We start from the raw sequence: 23051 nt of genomic DNA on the forward strand, positions 1-23051 counted from the left end.
AGGGTTCCTTCCACTGCAGCATCTCAGGGAACCTCCCCCCTCCCCAAAATACCTCCCCCTACGAGGGGCAGCGGGGCAGGAGGGGGCCCAGGGATGGATGGTCCCGCGGTGCTGCGGGGTGGGAAGCAAAGGGGCAGCTCCTGCACCCCAGGGCTCACGTGGAGGTCGCCAGACCAGGGGATTAATGGGTCAAAAAGCAGCTTGAACCTTCAGGTTAGTGATTAGAGGCGAAGGTCGTCCCACACACGGGGAAGGTGACGATGCCATGGGGCACAAGCCAGAGCAGACTTTACCCCCTCCGAGGAGGGAACCGGGGTCAGGCAAAGCCCAGCTCATGTCTCCAGCCTCCACAAACCCCATATCCGATCCTGCCGGGGTGAGGAGACCTCCGGGAGGCAGAGAAGGGTTGTAGCTTCCAGTCTTGCAGGCAGCTTCGTGCAGGGAAACCTTGGTGAGACACTGCTAAAACTCAGATCCCCTCTGCCCAGGAAATCCTGCCAGCCCAGAAGGTACCAAGAACACACTATGAACCAAGGTAAAACCAGCTTCAGTTGGGAAAAAGCGCTCCCTGGAGTGAAAGGAAACCTTCCCCCATGGAAGTTCTGGCCCCACGAATGCCCGAAGGTCTTCAGGCACCAGCATCCCCCTTTCACCCAGCAAAACGTGGGTGCCATCACCAGTGCTTTTTAAAAAAGGGGTTATTTCTCCAACACAGTGAATCAGTGCTTTATTTTCAGTATTGAAAGAGGCACCAGGCCAGCAGCGAGCTCCAGGTAACGACCTGGCGCGTTGCACTTATCGGTGCCCTCGTAACGGTGGGGTTGAGGCAAAATGCACCCAGAGAAAAGCCTACGAGGTGCCCCCGAGCCATGAATCAGATGCTGAATTAAGGAGAAATCAGTGGCACGGCCCTTCCGAGCTGATTCCTGAAGCCCGAGTTGTGCAAAGCGCAGCCCCTGAGCCCAGCACCGGCCTCCCTTGCTCCAGCGTCCAGCGAGGAGGAACCGTCAGTGCCCGGGGTTTTACAGCACAGTGATAAACCTGGTGTAAGGCCGAGGCAGAACGAAGGCCAGAGGACGTAGGGAATCTAGAGCTGTCTCTCCTGTGTGCAAAAGGGGCAGAGGGGTAAACCACCTGGATGCTTTCCAGTGGCATCATAAAATCATCCTTGCCCTAGCACCCTGGAAGGGTTTATATAGGGCAATTCATACCATGATCCCAGCCCAGAATAGCACCAGGGATTAACCCAGACTCTGCCCTCAGCTAAGCCAGCGTCACTCCCTGGCAGTGCCAGTGGAGTGACTCTGGGTCGCGTCGGTGCCAGGGCAGAATTGGCCCCTCCTGGCTGTGATCTGAGAGCGTCCTGGCTGACATCAACAGCAGAACCGCCCCAGAGCTCAGCAGAGGCAGGGATGCTGGGGAGAGCAGGGGTGGGGAGGGGGTACGGGGGGGTAAAATGAAGAGCTGTAGCCTCTGCATCACCCCACTTCATGTGAAACACCCTCAGGCACAGGTCACACAACCTGCCACCCCGTTCTCCCCTCGCCTCCCCCGTGCTCTTCCCAGCACCCCGAGTCGGAGCATCCCCGAGAGGGAACCGGCCTGGGGACACCAGGAGCTTCTTTGGGGTTTCTCTTGCTCCCAGTGCCCCCCTGACCGGACGGTGCACGCAGGATCGGCCCAAGAGCAGTGTGCCAAGTCGAGCAGCTCGCTTACTTCCCCTTCAAGTCCTTGCCTGCTTCGCCTAGAAGAGGGGGAGACAAAAAATCAGGGCTTGTGTTTCTTTCTTTAGCCTCTTCTCCAGGCTAAACCCCCCCAGCTCCCTCAGCCGTTCCTCGGAGGTCAGACCCTCCAGACCCTTCCCCAGCTTGGTCGCCCTCCTCTGCACTCGCTCCAACACCTCAACATCTCTCTTGAAGTGCGGGGCCCAGAACTGGACACAGGATTCAAGGTGCAGCCTCACCAGTGCCCAGTACAGAGGGACGATCCCTTCCCCAGACCGGCTGGCTACACTATTCCTGATAGAGGCCAGGATGCCATTGGCCTTCTTGGCCACCTGGGCACACTGCTGGCTCATGTTTAGCCAGCTGTTGATCAGCACCCCCAGGATGCGAGCGGCTCCTTGGCTTACCCGAACGAAACCAGTGCGTGGCACAGCACGCGGCCCGGCTATCAGCAGCTTCCCCCAAAATAACCACATGGGCTGAAACAGCCACCAAGCCGCAGCCTTTACCTTTGGGGAGGAACTTCAGCGAGCTGCTGAATATTCAGAAGCGGGACTGCCCCCTCTTCGGCCCGTCGTTGAGGAACTCGTGGCCGAGCCCGTTGCCACACTTGCCACAGGACACCTAAACGCAAGGAGAGGGTGTGACAGCAAGCGGCCTTTCTCAGCGCTCAGGCTCATCAAAAAAAAGCCTGTGGGGTTTGTTTTTTTTTTCTGTTTCCCAAAGGTTTCAGAATCGGCACCTTCAAAGCCCCCGGCCGCTCCGGGCGCTTGGCCACGCTGTCCTCGCGGAGGGTCTCGGTGAAGGCCGGCCACGGCGACGAGTGCTCGTACTTGGCCCGGCTGGAGAACAGCTCATGGCCGCACTTGGCACAGACGTAGATACCTGGGGAGGGCGGCAGGAGAGGGGTCAGTGTGGGGGGCAGCCCCCCAGCCCCCCTCCCAGCAGCGATCACTGGGGATGGGGTGGGCAGCGGTGGGGACATGTCACCAGGGTGACACGGGGCACCCGCGCTGGACTTTGCCCGCATGGGCCACTGCCAGCTCCTGCTGCCAGACCCCCAGGGCTGGGACGTGGGGCAGGACCCACATCCCCTATAGAAGCTCCTCAGCTGGATGGGTCCCCCCCCCACGCCAGCCCCTCCAGGGACACCCCCCAACCCCTGCAGGCAGCCTGTCCCCCACCCCACCCCCCAACACGGACCCCACAGAGGGGACCCCGAGCCCGGTCCCCACGGGTGGAGGACGCCCCACAAGAAGGACACCTCCCCCTCAACCCCGGGTTACCGCAGCCCCGGTGGGGGATACCCTCTGCCCCCCCCCGCCCGCTCCCACGGCGGGGAACACCCCAGCCCCACCGGGAACCTACAGGCCCCTCGGGGCCCCCCCTCCGCGCCCCGGCCCCGCTCACCCGGCTCGAAGTGGTCCTTGAGCACCTCGCCCCCCAGGAAGGAGCAGAAGGACATGGCTGCGGCCGCCGCCCCGGCCCGGTTCCGCTGCCCCCCCCCGCCCCGCCCCGCTCCGCCCCCGCCGCCGCGCCCTCCCGGGGCCGCCAGGGGGCGCTCTGGGGCAGGCAGGACCGGGGGGGTCCCGGTACCCGAGGGGGGGGTCCCGCACCCCCCTCCCTCCCGCCGCGGGGAGCCCCGGGCCGGGCCCCGCAGCCCCCCGAAGGCCGCCGTGGTGGGGAGGGTGCGGGGGGGGCCGCCCCGCCGGGCTGCGGGGGGGGCGCGGGGCGGAGCGGGGGGCGCGGGGCGGAGCGGGAGCCCGGCACGGTCCTGCGGATGCTCCGGCACCGCCGGCCGGAGCGGGGCGAGCTGCAGCCCGGCACCGGTCACCCGCACCCGGCACCGGGGCCAGGACGGACCCTCCGCCTCCAGCACCGGCTCTTCGCCCCCGGCCCCGACCCTCCTCTGCCGGCACCGGCATCGGTCCCTGGATCCCGGCACCGGGACCGGCCGGCCTCCTTCAGCACCGGCACCGGCTCTTTTTCCCCGGCACAGGGCCCGATCCTCCCCCGGCACCGGGACTGAGCCCCCTGTCATCCTCCCCCCTCGGCACCAGCACCGGTTCTCCCCCGGCACTGGGACCAGCCCGTCTCCCCGGCGGCACCGGGACCGCTCACCCTCCTGCAGCACCAGGACCGACTCCCCGGGACCCCCCGTCCGGCGCAGGTACCGGTGCTGCGGGAGCGGGGCCCCGCGGGGAGGTTGGGCAGCTCGTGGGACGCACTCGGGGGTCCCCCCCGCACCCACTCCAGGGTCTCGGCGGGTGGGTGCGGGCGCAGGCTCGGCAGGGACCACCCGTGCCACCACCCCGAGCGCAGCCAGAGTCACCCGTGGGGACCCTCCCCACGGAGGGCAGCGCGGGGAGGCGATGCGGGGTCCCGGCTGTGCCCCTTCGTGGGGTGCGGGGGGCTCCGGGAGGCGGCGGCGGCAGCCCGGCATGCGGCAAGGTACCGGCTTTGAAGGTGAACCGCAGGCAGCGGCTCCTTGGCAGGCGCCGGGAGGGGATGAGCTGCTTGCGGCTTCCTTTTCCTTCCACAAAACCAGGCACCACGAGTCTCTTCTTCCCTAGTTTTACCTGAGGACCCTCGGGTGAGTCCGGTGGGACCTCACGGAAATTGCACCTTCCCTGGTGCAAGAGCAAAAACGCCGGTGCCCTTCGGACAGACGCCAGGGGCTGTCCCGAGGAGCCGGCCCTGCTGCTGGATGGCATCCCCGGGTGGCTCCCTGATGGCAACCCCAGGTGACTCCCTGCCCCCTGATGCCAACCAACATGTCCATCAGCCAGGAGCTCATCCCGGGGCTGTGCCCGGCGTGGAAACCCCCGCGTGGGGCCAGCGCTGGCCGTGCTCCTGCCCACTGGATGCTGCCGGTTTGAATTAGGTCAGGCTTTCATCTCGGGCGGGCTGAGCTCCCCACTCCAGCCCCGGGGATTGATGATCAGTGGCAGGCGCCCGGGCAGGGGGAGGAAGGGGCTCTTGCTGCAGCACCGTGGGGTGGCGGGGAGCCGAGGACACGCCGTGTCACCGCACGGAGGACGGGTGATGTGCTGGTTTGAATGCGCCTCCTTGATGATCCCCCGAGATGAGACGAGCGAGGTGTGGGGAAAGGCTCCTGCGAGCTCTCCCGGGAGCTGCAAGGGCCACGAGGGGTGCGAAGGTCTTGGGAAGATGGGCAGAGGATGGGGACGGCTGAGGCACAGGGGCGAAGTGAAGTCCATAGTGGTGGAAAGGCTGAGCTCAACCCTGGGGCAGCACAGGGTGGTGGGGTGGCTTTGGGTGCGGGTCACTGGGGGACCAGGCTGGGTGCTGAGGCTGGCTGGCTCCGAGCATCCCCGCAGGCACAGCCGCCCTGGGGCCGTTCGTGCCGTGCCAAAGCCTGCCTGGCTCCTTGCTCCCCCAGCAGCATGAAACCTGCTCCAGTATCCACCAGTAAACCCCCTGAGAAGGAGCGATGCGCTGTGGAAGCAGGACCAAAGCGATGTCCTGAGGTCGCAGCGAGACTTTCCCCGAAGCCCCGCGCTCCCTGACCACAGGCTGTAGGAGAGCTCGCCAGTTACGCGCTGATAACCACAGCCATCGGCTTTCTGCAGCGGTACATGGTGGAGATAATTAGATGAGGGATTTCCAGCTCGTTAGGCTGGGTGACGAGAGCCTCCTCCGTGCCCAGGTAGAGCTGTGCCACCGTCCCCAGCCCTCCGTCCCCGCCACCGGCACCTCCCGTTAACTGGAGATTAATTTTTTGATTAATTCTCCACGATTTTACAACAAAAGTAAACTCCAGTCGGGCAGTGCCCACCTGGGAGCGGCCGTCCCCATCCATCCTTCACCCAGCCATGCCCACCCAGCTTACCACCAGAAGTGACGAAAAGGACCCTCATATTCAGTTTATCCTACAAACAGCACAGAAAATCCCCCAACCCTGCATGTGCCCGTGGTCACAGGCTGGGGACAAGCTCTGGTCTGGAAGGTGGGTTAGTGCTGGCACCGCGGAGCCAGCTCCAGGGGCACCTCTGGGTCGTTGTTCAGCCTGGAGAAGAGGAGGCTCAGAGGTGACCTTAGTGCAGCCTACAACTACCTGAAGGGAGGTTGTAGCGCAGTGGGAGTTGGCCTCTTCTCCCAGGCAACCAGCGATAGGACAAGAGGACACAGCCTCAAGCTTGGCCAGGGGAGGTTCAGGTTGGACATTAGGAAGCATTTCTTCTCAGCAAGGGTCATTAGCCATTGGAAGGGGCTGCCCAGGGAGGTGGTGGAGTCACCATCTCTGGAGGGGTTTAAGAAAAGCCTGGACATGGCACTTAGTGCCCTGGTCTAGTTGCCATGGTGGTGTCAGGGCAATGGTTGGACTCGATGGTCCCAGAGGGCTCTTCCAACCTCATTGATTCTGGGATTCTGGGATATTTGCTCTCTGAAGCCTTCACCGGGGCTGCTCCGTGTGGACCCGCCATCTCGGGGTGCTGGTGCTCTCCACCCTCCCGGCCACCCACACTCCCAGAGGTGGCTGCATTTCGGCAGCGCATCCATAGCCCCCGCCGTACGTGACGTCCCTGCCCGATGAAAACCCCCGTACCAACCCAGGCTATTATTATCTCCGTCTCCCACTGTGCTAATGGTCTCTCAGGAAACAGTCATCATCTTTTTTTTTTTTTTTCAGCATTTAAAACCCACAAATCCCGGAGCGGTGGGAACGAAAAGCCAGGCACGGCGCAGCAGAGCCCCGAGCCCACGGCAAGTGCAGGGGAGTTGGGGTCCCCCTAACTTGCAGCACCAGCCGAGGACCAGCCCTGGGGCTTTCTGGTAGGCACAGCCGAGGGCTGGGGATACTGGGGCATGGGGCCACTGGGAAACCCGCATGACGAGGGGCAAGTGGGGGTCCCGGCTTGGGTGGGAGGTGTGCGGGGCCCCGCGGCCTTGGGGAAGGGGTCCCTTCTCCAGCCCAGCTCTGCTGCTCATTCTCCTCTGCTCGCTCCCCGTTTTGCTGTCCCGGTGCTTTGCGCGGTGCCCAGCCCGCTCTGTCTGCCAGTGGTGCCAACAGCCCTGCCTGCAGGCTGGATGGTGCCAGCCCCGCAGCCAGGGCTCCTCCGGGGCGCTGGGCATCCCCGGAGTAACCACCCGGGGATTATTTGGGGTTAACAAGTGGCTCCTGTAAATCAGAAGCAAAGCAAAAGCCACACAGCGTGAGGTTCTATAACCGGCGCTGGAGGCAGCCGCGGCACAGCCTGTAATTAATTTGTGGCAGCGAAGTGCCTTGATGACCCAGGGCGATGCAGGCGGCAGGTGTGAGGCAGCCCGAGGGGCAGCACCCGCCGGTGCCAGCGTCCTGCTCGGCCCCGGCTCCCACGGGACGGTGTCCCCGCTCCTGCCACAGTGACGCTGCGAGGGGAAGGGGACGGTGGCGGAGCTTGAGCACCCCACAAACCCGCTGGGTGCCGGGCTCAGCCCCGTGATGGCCCTGCAGAGCCCGTCCTGCAGCCTCCAGCCTCCCTTCCTTCCTAAATCAGGCCTCAGAGGCTCCGTTGCTAATTGCCTGGCTGGGGTTTGTCCTCATCACACAAGCGGTTCCCCGCACACTGTCCCTGGGCTCCTCTTCCCGCGGTGCCTTCTCCGTCCCATCCCGGCCGGGAAGCGCAGGGAGAGCCACGAGCCTCTGGCCGCTGGCAGCCCCGTGGCCCCAAGGGCATCCCCAAGTAGGCTGGGAGGTGCCCAGCTCGTGGTGACGGGGTCCCCAGGGACACCCCGCTCCTGCTCGGTGGCTCGCGGCGGTGCCGGTGGGGAAGGCAGGACCGGGGCAGGCACACGCTGTGCCTCGAGGTGGGACGAAGCTGAGCTCCTTCCCCCCGTTCCCTCAGCAGCACCGGCGCCGTGGGCGATGCGAGCGATGGCAGACCCGGCTGCGGCGGCGGCGGACGCCTCTCCGACCCTGGCACCGTTCCCGGGCTCGCCTCGGCGCGGGGACACCGATGGGCCCCATCCCACCGACACCAGGGAGGACGGCGGCGGCCGGGATGGCTACGGGCCCATTTTTGCCGTGGACAGGGACACGAAGGCTCCCTCCTCGCCCCAACCCGGGGGGATGCTCCTGGGTGACCTCCCGCGGGCCCCCCAGCCCCGGCTGAGCCCGGCCAAGTCCCGCACGGCCCCGTCCTCGCCCAGCGTCTCGCCGTCGGAGAGCCGCGCCGCCCTGCTCCGGCTGCGCGAGGCCAGGCTGGAGGACACCAAGAGGCGGCTGTCGGAGGCCGTGCAGGAGCCCCTCAGCCGGCTCAGCCGGCTCATGGCAGAGGAGAGCGGCCCCGCGCCCCGGGCGAAGGCGGGTGCCGCGGGGCAGGAGGCCGGGGGGGGGCCGCGGGGCCGGGGGCCGCCAGGCGCGGGACTGGAGCCCCTGGGAGCCCACCCTGAACTGCCGCTACGAGATCTGCTCCTACGGGGACGTGATCCAGGTGGTGGAGGTGGCGCAGCGGGACCCCGAGCCCCCGCTGGCACCCGCCGAGGAGCCGCCGGCGGCACGGCCAGGGGGCACGGTGCCGGGCAGAGCCCTCGCCTCCATCGCCCTCCTCGCCTACGGCTACTTCATCCTGCCGCTGCCGCCCTACGCCGCCGGCCTCTGCCTGGGACTCATCTGCGGGCTGGTGCTGGGCTTCCTCGCCATCCTCCTCCTCGTGCCGAAGCCTCCACCAGCGGCACAGGGACCGCGGGGCCACCTGCGCCCCAGGCTGCTCCTGGGGGAGCCGCGGGAAACCCACCACCTCCAGGTAGGAGAGGGGCGGTGCGGGGTGCTGGGGGGTGGCTGGAGGGGAGCCCGGGGCTGGGGGTGCCGAGCCCACGGCGGGTGCAGGCTGCCGCCCCGTACGGCACAGTGGGAAGCAGCCGGCTGCCTCTCCCCCCACCCAGGGCTGGATGAACCAGCTGCACGTCTACGACCCCGAGCTTTTCCACCCCTCGCTCACGCACTCGGTGCTCGCCACGCTGGATGGGGCCACCCTCAAGCTCTCCTACCCCAAGAGCAACATCCCGCGCCGAGCCACCTTCGAGGAGGAAATCCTCGACGCCGTCTTCGTCAGCCACCGCTGCTACGACCTGAGCGACGCCAAGGTGGGTCCGGCGGTGCCAAGGACCACCCCCCCATGGGAGCCAGGGCTCTCCCCTTGCAGGACCCCCCGGCACCCCGGCCTCACCGCCGCTCTCGGGGTTGTAGGTCTTCCTCTGCCCCCCCAGCCTGGCCCGAAAGCGGACGTGGAACAAGAAATACCCCATCTGCGTCCTCCTCCCTGACCCGGCGGAGGGGGAGTGCAGGAGCAGCGAGGAGCAGGACGCGGAGCTGCAGAGGGAAGAAGGGACAAAGAAGGCGCCGGGGCAGGAGGTGCCGGGGGACTGCAGGGAGAGGTGCCTGTACCTCTTCGGGCGGACGGGGAGGGAGAAGGAGGAGTGGTACCAGCACCTCGTGCGAGCCTCCCGTGGGACAGCCAGCAGCAGCCGTGGCGAAGCCGGGGCAGGTGAGATGTGGCCACTGTGGCCACCGTGGCCCTTGCCCTGCGCTGGGACCAATCTGGGGTGCTGCACGTGTGCCAGGAGGACAAGCCCTTGGTAGGCAGCGGCGAGCGTGGGGGGAGATGGGGGAGCCCAGAGCCAAGAGCATTTGCAGCCCCAGGGAGAGCCTCGAGGATGCCCCTCGCCAGCATAGGGTGGGTGGCATGTCACTGGCATCACAGACGGGCAGCATGTCACCCCTCATGCTATCCTGACCTGCTCATGTCCCCAGGCACGGGACCAGCTCCACAGAGCAGCGGCAGCAGCAGCGGGGGGAGCGCCGAGGACATCCCCTCGGCCGTCCCACCCAAGGACCTGGCGGGGAGCGTCCGACAGAAGATTTTCCTGGATTACTGCACCTACATGGCCCGATTCGTGCCAGCGCAGGTGGGGGGCAGCCCGGAGCGGAGCCCCTCTCACGGAGCACTGGGCAGCCCCACGCCCACAAAGGTGAGTGGGACAAATCCAGCCCTGGGAGCGGGACACGGGTGCTAAGCGGAGGCTGCCGGACCCTGCGTGCTGCCTCGGCCAGTCCTGGGGTTCCTCTGCTCCCTCCCGGTGCCGCGGTCCCGTGGCACAGGGGAGCACCCAGCCAGCGGGTCCCACCGCTCATGGGGCCACCTCGCTCCAGGGGCTCATGGCTTCTGTCCCTTGGCAGCTCGGCGAGGCCGGGGCCGGGCGCAGCGAGGCGTGCCTGGCCTGGATGAACGCGCTGGTGGGGCGCATCTTCTGGGACTTCCTCCAGGAGCGATACTGGGCTGAGCAGGTGTCCAGCAAGATCCAGAAGAAGCTGAGCAAGATCAAGGTGAGAGGCAGGAGCGTCACAGCACCCGCAGGAGCCCCGTGCCGTCAACGAGGCCCCACGGCGGGTGCCAGGCTGCCGTGACCACCCCTGTGTGGTTTCCCTCCATCAGCTCCCGTATTTCATGAACGAGCTGACGCTGACGGAGCTGGACATGGGCACATCCATCCCCTCGGTCCTCAGCGCCTCCAACCCCACCATCAATGACCAGGGTAAGAGCAGCAGAGACCCCAGGGCTGGCCCCACAGTGGCTGTTATCGAGGTGCCAGTCTGGTCCCCGAAGCAGGGAGGTTTCAGCAAGGACATGAGCAGCCCTCGGCCCTGCGGTGCTGATGGGGTCTTGCCCCATCCCTCTCCCCGGCAGGGCTCTGGGTGGACATGGAGGTCACCTACAGCGGCTCCTTGCAGATGACGCTCGAGACGAAGATGAACCTCTGCAAGCTGGGGAAGGAGAGCGCTGCAGAGGAGAGCGGCCCAGCAGAGGCAGGCGGAGAGGGGTAAGGAGGCTGTGCACGGCTGGCTGCCATCATCCCCTCCTACCTGAGCGAGGCGAGAGGGTGCTGGCCCCAGGGCACCCCCCTGATGCTCCCCGGGGCTCGCAGGGCCAGGCCACGGCTGATCCTGCTGGCAGACAGCGACGCAGAGTCGTCCAGCGCCGGCTCCTCCGACGAGGAAGACGTTGCCACCGCGGAGCCCGCAGGAGCGCTGGGGGAGCGGGTCCCGCTGTCCGGCGCCGAGGGGTAAGGGGCTGTTCGGGGTCTGCGCCATGGGGTGGGTGGGGAGATGCTGGGGGGGGATCCCCTGTGTTGGCTCAGGGATGTTTTCCCCGGGAAGGGGGACCCTGGCACGTGGTGGCAGCCCTTCCCAGGGGCTCCCATCCCTGCGGGTGCTGCGACGGATGGCTGGGGGATGCCGAAAGCCAGCGTGGCTCCAGCTCCCACCCCGCTGCTGAGCTGTGGCTCCCCTGGCTTCAGCCACGTCAGCAGCAACAGCACGAGCCGGAAGATCCTGCGCTTCGTGGACAAGATCGCCAAGTCCAAGTACTTCCAGAAGGCCACTGAGAACGAGTTCATCAAAAAGAAGATCGAGGAGGTTTCCAACACGCCGCTGCTGCTGACAGTGGAGGTGCAGGAGCTGGCAGGCACCTTGGCCGTGAACATCCCTCCACCACCGACAGACCGTGTCTGGTACCAGCTCTCCTTCCTCCCATGCATCCTCCCTCCAGCTCCCCTTGCTCCCTGCAGCTCAGCAGAGGAGCAAGCTCTGGGGCTTCAGGTTCCCCTGGGGCGCTGGAGCCAGGGCTCTTCTCCCAGAGGGACTCACAGACCTCAGACTCATTTCTCCTGGCCTCCACCCAGGCCGAGACAGGATCTGGGGACCCAGAGCTCCTGCTGCAACCCGGCCACCTCCTCGCAGGAGGCAGATCCCTAAAACCCAGCAGCGGGGCCACATGGGCTGTGCCACATATTCGGGACGTGACGCTTTCTGCCTCTTCCCTTTCCCCTCGCAGGTACAGCTTCCGAGTCCCGCCCCAGCTGGAGCTGAAGGTGCGCCCAAAGCTGGGCGAGCGGGAGGTGACGTTCCTCCATGTCACCGAGTGGATCGAGAAGAAGCTGAAGCACGAATTTCAGGTGCCTGTCCCCGGTCTGGGTCTGTTAAGGGGCGATCAGGGATAATCACACCTCCGTTTGGGCCAGGCTTATCCCTACAAACAGCCAAAACCTGATCTGGTCTGTCCAGCTTTGGACAGTCAAGAAACACAACTTAAGTAACGAGCTCCAAGGGCTGGTGCTCTGAGCACCAGAGTGCTTGAGGAGACATGGTTTCCTCCCAGACACAGACTGTGTCACCACTCAGGTAGTGGCATTCAAACCACTTACTCATTATTCTGGATTCTTCTTTTCAGAAAATCTTGGTGATGCCAAACATGGACGATCTCATCGTTCCCATCATGCGCTCTGGCCTGGATCCTCAGCCACCCACGGGGGGACTGCCCGGGGACCGACCAGCCAAGGGAGAGAAGAGGCTCTGAAGCCCCACGGGCAGGGCAGGGACACTGCACAGAGCTCAGGGACCTCGCTGGGACACGGAGCCAGCCAGGGCCTGGCCCCTGACTGCATCCAGGGCTATGCCATGGGGTCTGAGCTGCTTGGTTCATCTCATCCTCAGCACTGTTGTAGATGAGCCTCTTCCTTAAATACTGCAAGCACACACTCAGAGCAGAACCAGACCCCAGGGCAAGGGGTTTGCTGGAGACCCAAGAACTTCATGCACCTCCTACCAGGTTCCCAGGACTCCTGGTTGAGGGGCCAGCTCTGGACCAGCGGAGGGCTGGGCTTCCCATTGTCTGGTTCCCACAGAGGGTGCTGGATGCCCAGACCAGTTCTGCACTGAAGGAGTTGTGATCACCGCTGATCCAAGACATCACCGCTCCAAGACACGTCACCCCCTGCCCGCAGGCAGCTGGACTGCAAGGAAAGCATGGGTGGGAAACCAAAATCTGAATAAATCCATCACTGCCCAGTCTCACCTAGCAGCCACCTTATTGTACGCAAGGTCCCACGTCTGCTGAGGATGCTGGCCGGGATCATGGGGCTTTGTGCAGAGAAGCCCACGGGTCACACTTTCAGCTCAGCAAAAGGAGTGCCTGGGTGTGCGTGCGAGGGGCTGCGAGGGCACTGATGCTCGGGGAGGCCCTGTCGTCCCAACAGAAACTGGGGCAGAAGTGCCAGTACCTGCTCTGCTCTCCTCTGGAAGAGAGGAAGGGGAGTCTTCACCGTGGTTTGGGTGAACACAGGCAGTGGGAAAAAATTCACCGGGCAAAGGAAAGGGAGGATCCAGAGGATGGAGCAGACACTTGGCTGGCCCATATGGACAGGGTCCAACTGGGACAGTCTCTAGTGCTACTTGTCCCATCCCCACCTGCTGAGGAACCTCGAGGACACGCTGCTGCCCACCGGCAGCACTGAATACAGGCAAGACACCCCTCCAGCAGGAAGGCAGGCAGCAGGGATGGCTTAAAGCCTTTTTATTGAAGGTGCCCACTTAGGTAGCCTTGCATATCTCAGTCCTTACAGTTCTTCCTGCACTCCTGGCTTCCCTTTCACCAAGTGTTTCTTCTGAGGGCCCTGGAAGAGAGCAGAGAGGACAGGTCTCAAGGGTTAGCAGCAGACAAACCTGGCCTACAAGGCTGCGTCTGAGCTGCGTGGAGCAGAACTGCGGCTCTGGCCCCTTTCTGCTGTGCAAGGCTGCTCCTGCTCTCTGCTCCCCAGCTCTGTGCCACCACTCAGCAGCTACCCCCTGGCCCTGCAGGGAGCAGGAGCGGAACATCGCTGCCCTGGCACAAAGGGTTTGTGTATCTGGACAGCACAAAGGCAGCCAGAGCGTGGCACGGAGTGAGCTGCTCCGACCCAGGCGGGCTGGCCTGCAGTCAGGGGACGTGGAGGGGAGCAGTGATTGTGCTGATGAAGGCTGCCAGGAGCCCGCCATGGTGGAGCAGCTGCTGAGGTGCTGTATGAGCCCTAGAGGAGGCAAGGCCTCCCCAGGCAAAGGCACAGATTCTCATCAGCCAACTCAACCTGAGGGGTTCCTACCAACTAAGAAATGGGGTTGTCCCAAACCAAACAATCCTACGGGAGCAGGTTGCAAGAATTACTTCTGTGCCTCCGCTTCTAGCCAAAGGTAAAGTTTTAGCCCAGTATACGTGGGGGAAACTCTCACCCCACAGTACAAAATGGCAAAGAAAACATCTGTAACCAGGTAAAACCCCCTCCTGTCACTAAGATCCACGTCACAGCTACTCAGGACTTGCAGAGACAGCAAGAGCAGAACACAGAACAAGCTCCTAACACTGAGATAAAGGAAAACAGCTTAACCTCCAAAGAGCTCTGCAAAGGCACGGCATGGCCAATCCCCCCTCCCGGGGCTAAGGAGGCTTAGCCAGCTTCACGTGGGATTTCTAGCTGACAGGCCAGATCCAGACATGGTTTATATCTGCATGGTATCCAGGCAGTTGTTCCTTTCCTTTCTGCTAGCTGAAGGCCTGGCTTACTTAACGCTCCCTCAATTTCACGTTCAGATTTATGCACCAGCCTGGTGTAGGTTGCAAAACGATTCAAGAAACTCTGTTTGTTCTGGATTTATTTAATTTCTTTTTTTTTTTTCCCCTGGATTTAAGAAAAATATAGTGCTTGGCCTTTTTGAAAGCTTCCTGACAAAAGAATCGCAAATTTGTGTCTGAATTTGCCCCAACCTTTTCCTCTTAAGAACATTAAAGTTATAAATCATTCCAAACGAATCAAAGAAGTGCACAATTACGGGTGAAAGGGACCATATGTCCAAGGCAGTGCCTGCCAAGTTAACTGCTTGTTTAAAACATCCTGTGGTGAATGGAAACTGGTTGGCCATATGGTATATTATTTGCTAGTTGGATTGTCTTGGATCACTCTCACAACCATCATGTTCTTCCTTAGCATAATATCTGCTGTGACAATTGAATTCATGCCTGTCTTTTATGCAAGACAATCCCGATCACTCATCTGGCTGGTGTTATATCGAGAAGCAGATGCTTGGTTGGAGTCAACCAGTTGCTTCAGCCCCAGCTGCAAACACGGCCCAGGGTGTAACTCACCATGAAAGCCCGCTTCTCCTGAGCTGTCTGGAAGCAGCCGTGGCCAAACTTGGAAGTGGTATCAATGAATTTGAGTTCGATGGCTTCCTGAGCCCGGCGGCTCGTATGCACCAGAAGGGACTGGAAAAGAAGAGTCACAAGGCATCAGGCCTATTGTTACAGAAAATCTGGACATCTGCTCTGGTGGAAGCAGGGTTGAAATATCTTAGGTGCATCCATGAGAAAATATCTCCACAAAAATCGGCCTTCTCAGAGAAACACTCTGGTGCTCAGGTGGCAGGGGATGCCTCAGATTGCAGAGCAGCTCTGAAACGAGCCAGCTCTTCACTTAGCATTACTTCTCCTCACAACCTGCTTACGGCCAAGGTTTCCCATCGCAGCCGTGCAGGCTTCCAGCTTCTCTCTCCAGAGACCCACCTGCACACTGCCACAAACAGCCTAACTGCGAATGGTCTCACTGAGCACCTTGCTCATGTGCCACATGCCCTCTGCAACACAGCGCCAAGGACCCCACCAGTCTCCCTGCCCAGCATTTGGAGGCAGTGGCATCCTCCACGTGGTGAATCTGTCTGTGGAGAGCTACAGCCCGTCCCTCCCCAGCACCGGCTGCGCTCTCACCTTACGGAGGGTGAGCACGCGCTTCTTGGTGCCCACGACGCAGCCTTTCAGCATGAGGAAGTCGTTGTTGACCTCGCCATAGTGAGGGAAGCCACCCTGGGGGGAGAGGCAGAGAGAGGGTTGGCAGGCAGGAGAGGTGGGTGGGAGCAGACGTGTCCATGGGTGGCATTTTCTAGGGCAGGAGAAGGTAGTGACTGACAGTCCTTCCAGCTAACACCACTCTGCACCCTGCAGGTTGCCTGCTCAGGACCACCAGAGCACGTCAGCCCCACTGACGGCATGATCCCAGCTAAGCAGCACCCTCTAAGAGCGGGGGAACCACCAACCCTGCTTCCTTCTCTGGAGGATGTGGGTGAAGAGCGAGCAGAGCTGGCTAGACTCCCAAGTTAACAGTTTTTAACAAGCAAAAGCGAATTTTTAAACCAAGTAACAAACATTCATCTGTTAAGTATCAGATTTTTAATGTAATTCGTACTTTTTAAGCAAAGTTCTCAGTTCTTGCCCAAGTTATCAGCTGAAAGTTACATGTTTGGGTCTACCAACCTAAAAAAAGGCCTCACAGAGATGGTTTTCCATGAGGAAAGGAATCACTGCATTTCTTTCAGTGAATTTCTTTCACATCATTTCCTACGCAGCCGTCTCCAGCCAAGGAATTACTTCCCTGGCTCAGATTCCTGCAGCCAGGGCCAGCCCTGTTACCCACTCAGCCCTTACCAGAGGTGTAATGGTCTTCTCGGTGACATCGTAGTGCGTCGAGGCGTTGTTCCTCACCACTTTGCCATCCTCCACGTGGACCCCGTGGCCGATGCGGTAAATCTAGGGACAGGAAACTGAGATGGCGACTTTCCCACCCCCGCAGGGAGGGATGTCACAGGGATGACGCAGTTTTTACCAAGATGTGACCCTTGAGTGGGGAAAAAGCACCAGGAAAGACGTGGAGAACAGCAGCACTGCAGCTCTCTAGGGAAACATCTGAGAAGCTGGGGGGGGACAGAGGCCACCGTGCAAAGGAGGATGGTGACAGCACGGGAGGAAGGCAGGCAGGAAGGTGCAGCGGTGCCCCCACCTGGGCCATACCTTCTTGTTGAGCTCCGTGCGGTGGTGGTAGCCCTTCTGGCCAGCCCGAGCAATGGAGTAGCCAACCCGGGCTGGGTGCCAGGCTCCGATACAGGCAACTTTGCGCAAGCCCTTGTGTGTCTTCCTGGGGAGCTTCTTGGTGTGCCAACGGCTCGTCACCCCTGGAAGTGTGACCAGACAGGGCGGTGAGAACACCAAGGAGATTCAGGGCTGGTGTCTGAATGCTGGGGAGGGGAAAGCATCATCATTTTTCTGAAGTTCTCAGAAGTCTTCTTCCATGTTGGAAGAAGACCAAGAGCTGTCAGCACCGTGAGAGGCCAGAGCACAGAACTGTTCTCACTTCCCATGGATCTGATCAGACTGGGATGTGTTCCTGCTGAGCACATCCACGCACACACACAGAGACACCCACACCTCCACACACGTGGGGTTTGTGAGAAGTGCAACGGCTTTACGTGCCCACAGTGCCTCTCAGCCTCCTGGGAGGACTCGGGGTGCAGCACACAACATGGCCTTTACTGAGGTTGGGAAACCAAGCTCTGCTACAACGGAACTGCGTGTTGTGGTTGAGGTCCAGAGGCTCTTTGCTACTCCCTGTGCAATAAGTTGGTGGGTTCTCAGCATGGCTAACACTCCTCTCTCCCAACACTACGTTGTGGGCAGTGTCAGATGAGAAGGACAGAACCAAGCCCCTGGCAAGGGTCTCCCTGCTCTGTACCTTTCATCCCATGGCCCTTGGTGACGCCAATGACATCAATCATCTCGTTCTGGCTGAAGACGCTGTGCACGGAGACCTGCTTCTCCAGCCTCTCACGAACCCAGTCAACCTTGTCAGCCACTGTCCCGCCGTTCAGCTGGATCTCCATCACATGGGCCTTCTTCTGCCGCAGCGGGAGCAGCTTCATCTGCGTTAGACAGTGCATTAGGGCAAAATGTTGCCCCTCACTTCCCAGGCATGAACATGAGGGCAGGGCTGCATCACCCACCACTTGTGAGGAGGTGAGGAGGGCCAGCTCTTCACCACCCTCCTCTACCACACTGTCAACCCTTTTCATAAGAGCCAGCGACCTGGGTCAGCATGCCTACATATCTCTTGGACCCAACTCCTTGTCCTTGAGCTCAACCACCCCATCTCCCAGTGCTCCCATTCCAGGCAGGAGCTGAAGCACACCCTCCCTCCAGGGAGCACAGGAGCAGGCCAGCCTCGTCCTACCCCAAGAGTTAAGCATGGTAGTAATAGCCATGGTAAATGCCCCAGAGGAGCCCACCCCAGAGCACCGTCTGAGGCTGAACACTGCGACCAGCCAGGAAGCAGGGCTGTGCTCCGAGCCAGTCAGCACCTCTCCTTTGGTCATGCTCCATCTCCGCTTCCAGACTGAGCAGTTGTTATTTCTAGTTCCCACCAAGAGGTGCCTCTGCTCTCTCCCAGTCTCAGCTCCCTGTGCAACTCCAGGGATCAGCATGAAAATGGGCCCTGTGTATCCAGCAATCAGCATCTGGCAAAACTGTGCCTACCCCTGGGTTATTTTTGACCAAACATTTGACACCAGTTGCTAATTTGAGGTGATCATGGGGCCTAAGGTCCCTTGCTGACACAGGGCTCACCACCTGCTGAGACTCTGCCCAAAGTCTGCTCAGCCTCCTGTCACCCCACCAAGACACCCCCCTGATCCCGGCTCCCAGGCCCTCACCACACTCCCAAGCTGAGGAAGACCCCTGAGGCCCCCTTCCCCCCCGCCCCCCAGGGTGAGGCTCTGACCTGCGTGTGCACAATGACACGAATGACCTTGCAGTACTTTTTCATAGCTGCAAAATCCTTCTCCAGCTGCCTTTTGCCATCCTCATCCTGCCATTTCTTGCAGTACTTGGTGAACGCCTTCTTCTTGCTCTTGTGCCTACGACAAAAGCATTTAACATCCAGCAGAGCTGAATTGATGAAATGCTTCTGCACTTGGCTGTGCCCTAAAACAGCAGCGTGGGGGGACAGATCACCTCGCCAGGCACTGCCCCAGAGGCACGAGGTACCTGTAGGCACCTGAACCTCGCCTGACTGTCGGGGCCACAACACAGAGCTTTGAGGTGGGAAGAGGAAAGTGAATAATGAGCTGTGAAAAAGGGCTGGTAATTCAAACCTTTTTGCATGAGGAATCCAGTTGTCTCCCACTGACTGGCTGAGTGCCATCAAAATAGAAGCGCAAAATCAGAGCTAAGTGGAGAAAACAGCCCCCGACAGGGATCAGAGGCGTGTGGTGGGTGGTTCTCAACGGCACTTTTACAGGAGACACGATTCCTACAGTAACGAAATTCATGTTTCCATTTCCCTCTCCGCTGGTGTGGGATTTGGGGTGTTGAAGTTTACAAGGGCCAGGGGTCACATTCTGCATCAATTTTTTCCCCTGACAAATCTGGTTTTACTCCCTTCACTTGGCGCCTCAGCTCAAGTATTCCAGTTTAATGGGGAGTAGACGGGCCCAACCTACACAAGGGAAAACGAACCTGCAGCATGCACTGCCATCTGATAGTGTGAAGAAAGCTTAGTTCAACTATTAGAATAAATTTACATATGCATATGCTGATTCCCAGCATCAAGCTGTTTGCAGTATCTCTGTGCATGACTAAATAAATAGCAGCTTCACTCCAACCCCAGAGCCAGCTGCTGGTAGCCAAGCTGTTTGCAGCGGCTGGGCATCACGGGGAGCCTGCAGGGAAGACCCACGCGGGGCTCCCCACTTGTGGGGCTCCCCAGGGACCCTCCCCAGCCCCCGAGGCACGTACCAGTTCTTGTAGAAGCGCCGTCGGCACTCGTCGCTGATGTGCTCAGCAAAAACAGTCTTGAAATTCCTCAAGCCCTTTGGTGTTTCTATGTACCCCACGACACCCACCACCACCATCGGGGGGGTCTCAATGATGGTCACGGCCTCCACCTCCTCCCTTTTGGAGGTCTCTGCAAGACAGCAAAGGGAAATCGTGCTGCCTGGGATCAGATCACTGCCTGGGAGCCACTCGTGGCCTGGGCCATTACGGCGAACAAGCAGCACGCCGGGGCAAGGCCACCCTCTGCTCTCACAGCCAGCCTCAGCCCTTCCAACCTCCCACGGCCACAAGCCCTGTCAGAGGACCACGCCGGGTTTGATCCCCAGACACCAAACAGGTCAGAGCCTGTGGCCCAGTGCCCTTTCACCCGCCTTCCCCAGGTTGGGGGGAGCAGTATGTTGGATGGTTCTTGCCCTGGAGCTTGGCTCCGATCCTGTGGGCGTCCTGCAGGGTAACATTATAAATTTCCCCAGCAAGATGCTCCAAGCCCAGGATTCATCAAGTAGTGACCCTGCAGGGTCCTTCTGCCAGCAGGATCCAACAAACCACCAGTGTGAGGACTTCCCAGGAACCCCCAGACTCAGCTCATGCTGGCCATGAGGTGGCCTTTGGCCGTTCAAGAGCTGCACGGCATTACAGGAGATAGCCTGGGAGCTCTGTGCTCCACCACCCATTCCCAGGAGCAGCTCTTTCCCACCAAGAAGTCTATCCCCTTGTTTCCCTCCTGGATATGGCTCCCTGCTTCCATCAGCCAAGCCTTACTGAGCCCAGGCCTGTGCACCTCCCGCACAGTGTGTGTCATGCCAGCTTTATAGCCCAGGAAAGCTGTCAGGTGGACTGGTTTGCTGGGATCATCCTTAGGCCACGTCTTCACCTTCCCTCGGTGGCGACGGCTTCTCTTGTGGGGGAGGAAGCCCAGGTGGCCATGCCTGGGAGCAGAGAACTTGCGGTGGGACTGCGGAGAAGAAGAAGAAAAAAGATCAACTTCACTTTCAGGTCCCAGAAGATGTGAAGACCCAAAGCACAACGGGAAATCGCCCCTTTAACATCAGTGAATGCTGGAGGGATTCTGGGCTCTTTCCCAATTCCAACATGAGAAAAAGAACTCCTAAAAGGAAGGGATTTTGTTTAAGCTTCCATCATGTGCACCGAAGTTTCTGGTCAAATTATGCCAATTAACTAAAAAAAAAACCTTGAACATGATCTCCCTCCTTCTGCTTGAGGACTTCGAAGGAGAAATGTGTTCTTTAATAGATCTGCCCTACTGTGATGTTAATTATAATGACTTATTTTGTATTTTGCAGCACCAAAAGGGCCTGCTCAGAATTCATGGGCTTCGTGTCAAGGCAAATGGCACCAAACAAGTACAGCTAACGATCAGAAGAAACGAGAAAGGATGCCCAAAGGAATCAGTAATAAGAACATGAGCAGGTTAAATACGCACCTTGAAAACCAAATTAGAAGAGCTAAATATATAAACCCCAATCGCAAGGTCATGCTGAGCCAGGCAGGGAGAAAGCAAGAACGCTTTAGAGACATGGACAAGTTCTCACACAGTTGACTTCAAAGCAGGGGAACTGGAGGGCAGCCCAAGCAGCGAAGGGTTAGATCTACGTCCACTGCAATGCCCTCCTTGCTAAGATCAGTCCCGGCACCTGGTTGCACTTTCCACCAAGCTTATTTTCCAGCCCAAGCAGAGCTACGTCGAGCTCGACCCCGGGGACATCGCCGGTAAGCCAGCCCTGCTCGCTGTCCCTCTGCACACAACGGGAAGGTAGCGGTGCCGAGCTCTACAAACCATGGGGACGTCTTCAGCCCAGGTCAGCCGCAGACAGAGGCTGTCGCTAAGTGCCTCCCCTGTCTAATACTTAAGATGGTTCTCGGTCCGAAGACACAAATTTAGCTCCTAGCTTCACCCGCTGCTATATTCATTCCGTGCTCGGCCTCGCTGGCAGGTTGGACACAGCAGTTGCGTGTGGTAAAGGTCAGTGGCCGGTGGCTCAGCTTACGCCTCGCCCTCCTCACCAAGGCGAGCGTCGACGGCCTGAGTTGGGGCCCCGGGCCGCGAATGCCTGCGCCGGGCACCCCCAGGTCGGGGCAGGCGGCTGCTCCGGGCACAGACAGGCTGTCAATCCCTCCATCAGCCCGGACAGACAGACCCTGCGCTGCCGGACGGGGAAGGGCTGCAGGGAGCGGCCCGAGGGTGGGCCGCGGGCCGCCATGGACTACAACTCCCAGCATGCACCGGGCGCGGCGGCGCATGCGCAGAGCGGCGCCCCCTGACCCCGCCGGGGCTGTTGGGGCGCCGCCATCTTGTCCGCGCCGCCCGGGCCCGCCGCCGCCGCCATGCCGGAGGACCGGGACTGGGAGGCCTACAAGGTACCGCCGACCCGCACCCCCGTCTCCGAGAGGATCACGTCGGTGCCCAACCCGGTCACCATCTTCCAAACCGTCTTCAACTATGTCGTCGACGCGCCCGTCACCTTCGTCCGAGGTACCGGCGGGCTGAGCCCTTCCCTGCCCCCGCCGCCGTTCTAGCGCCGCTCTGCGGTGCGCCACGGCGGCGGGAGTCGGGCCGCGGCATGGCGGGGGGGAATGGGGACTTGGGGACGCGGGCACGGGGCAAACCCGCAGGGACACGGCCACGGGGATGGGCACGGGGAGATGGGACATGCAAGGGTATGAGCACAGGGACATGGGGCCAAGGGGACGTGGGACACAGACAAGGACACAGCATGGACACGGGACAGACACAGGGATACACAGGACAGACACAGGGATACACAGGACAGACACAGGACGCAGACAGGCAGATGGGCACACAGGGGCAGAGAATCTCGAGCTGGACGCCCCCAGGCCCAGGGCCCGCTCGCTAGTTGTGGGCCGGGGTGCCTGACCCCGGGCTCTTGCCGCAGAGTGGATCGAGCGCCAGCAAGCCAAGAACAAGTTCTACTATTACCACCAGAAGTTTCGCCGCGTGCCCGACCTGAGCGAGTGTCTGGAGGGCGACTACCTCTGCTTCTTCGAGGCCGAAGCACAGTGGAGGAGGGACAGGTATGGCTGTCACCGGGCTGCCCCCAGGCCAGGCCGTGGCAGAGCGCACTGCTCCAGGTCATCAGCCCTGGGCACCACAGGAGCTGGCTTGAACTCGCAGCATTTTTGTGGAGTTTGGGGTGCTGAGGCAGCCCCTCCTGCCCACCCCAGTGCAGAACACCCGTTTCATAGTGCTGCTGTTCCCCACAGCACCCCTGAGCTGACCTTCCCCAGGGTGTCGCCGCCCCTTTGTCCAGCTTTTCTGTCAGCTCGTGGCTGCGGTTGCGTTCATTACCTTTCCCGCAGGATGGTTGATCAGCAAATCGTGGAGATAATCCAGGAGAGGCTGGGCGCCTGCAAGCAGAGGGAAGGACCCAACGAGTTCCAGAACTGTGCCAAGGAGGTGGAGCAGCTGATGCAGGTCACCAAGGCCTACCAGGACAGATGTGAGTACAGCAACAGGCTGCACATCTGCTGCAGCTGGGGCAGCACATGGGGAAAGGTCTTAAGCCCCGTCCCAGACTTCCCAGGGAAGAGGCTCAGGTCTGTTTCTCTGCTGAGGGGCACTCTTCACACATTTAACTCTCATTTTAGATGGTGATCTTGGTGTCCATGGAAACGCCAGGACATGCCTGATGAAGCAGAAGCACAGGATGATAGAGGAGAGGAAGGCACAAGCAAATGCATCTCAGGAGATGTAAATGGTTAGCACCTCCCTGCGTGCTGCTCGTGTCCTGCATGCTGCCTCTTTGAACCCCGGTGCTGTTGAACCCTACAATAAACTAGAATTCAGACTCATTCTTTGAGATCTGCAAACACTGACAGAATT

At 60.9% G+C, this 23051-nt stretch overlaps 4 protein-coding genes across 4 annotated transcripts; 2 read left to right on the top strand and 2 right to left on the bottom strand.

Moving 5' to 3' along the window:
* Positions 1-1620: 1620 nt before the first annotated feature.
* On the bottom strand, positions 1621-3243 carry MSRB1 (methionine sulfoxide reductase B1). Its single transcript, XM_068424101.1, has 4 exons — positions 3135-3243; positions 2467-2609; positions 2234-2348; positions 1621-1744 (listed from the first exon to the last, which is right to left on the bottom strand). The coding sequence occupies exons 1-4, from the start codon at positions 3187-3189 to the stop codon at positions 1713-1715; spliced, it is 345 nt and encodes a 114-aa protein (XP_068280202.1). The 5' UTR covers positions 3190-3243; the 3' UTR covers positions 1621-1712.
* A 3209-nt stretch (positions 3244-6452) lies between these two features.
* On the top strand, positions 6453-12576 carry LOC137676931 (testis-expressed protein 2-like). Its single transcript, XM_068424090.1, is given in 13 exon segments — positions 6453-6521; positions 7577-8031; positions 8033-8473; positions 8613-8813; positions 8917-9214; positions 9481-9698; positions 9907-10053; positions 10163-10262; positions 10415-10547; positions 10653-10790; positions 11025-11237; positions 11561-11681; positions 11957-12576. Coding segments are annotated over 12 exon segments (2574 nt in total). The 5' UTR covers positions 6453-6521; positions 7577-7593; the 3' UTR covers positions 12083-12576.
* A 485-nt stretch (positions 12577-13061) lies between these two features.
* On the bottom strand, positions 13062-21122 carry RPL3L (ribosomal protein L3 like). Its single transcript, XM_068424093.1, has 10 exons — positions 20988-21122; positions 19952-20144; positions 19151-19319; positions 18135-18270; positions 17094-17280; positions 16376-16536; positions 16013-16114; positions 15299-15394; positions 14681-14800; positions 13062-13178 (listed from the first exon to the last, which is right to left on the bottom strand). Exons 1-10 carry the CDS (start codon positions 20988-20990, stop codon positions 13122-13124), a joined length of 1224 nt encoding a protein of 407 aa, XP_068280194.1. The 5' UTR covers positions 20991-21122; the 3' UTR covers positions 13062-13121.
* A 345-nt stretch (positions 21123-21467) lies between these two features.
* Positions 21468-23020, top strand: NDUFB10 (NADH:ubiquinone oxidoreductase subunit B10). Its single transcript, XM_068424100.1, has 4 exons — positions 21468-21683; positions 22105-22243; positions 22529-22668; positions 22817-23020. Exons 1-4 carry the CDS (start codon positions 21536-21538, stop codon positions 22921-22923), a joined length of 534 nt encoding a protein of 177 aa, XP_068280201.1. The 5' UTR covers positions 21468-21535; the 3' UTR covers positions 22924-23020.
* Positions 23021-23051: the final 31 nt, after the last annotated feature.

The sequence above is a fragment of the Nyctibius grandis genome, chromosome Z (genome assembly GCF_013368605.1).
Source record: "Nyctibius grandis isolate bNycGra1 chromosome Z, bNycGra1.pri, whole genome shotgun sequence".
Lineage (NCBI taxonomy): Eukaryota > Metazoa > Chordata > Aves > Nyctibiiformes > Nyctibiidae > Nyctibius > Nyctibius grandis.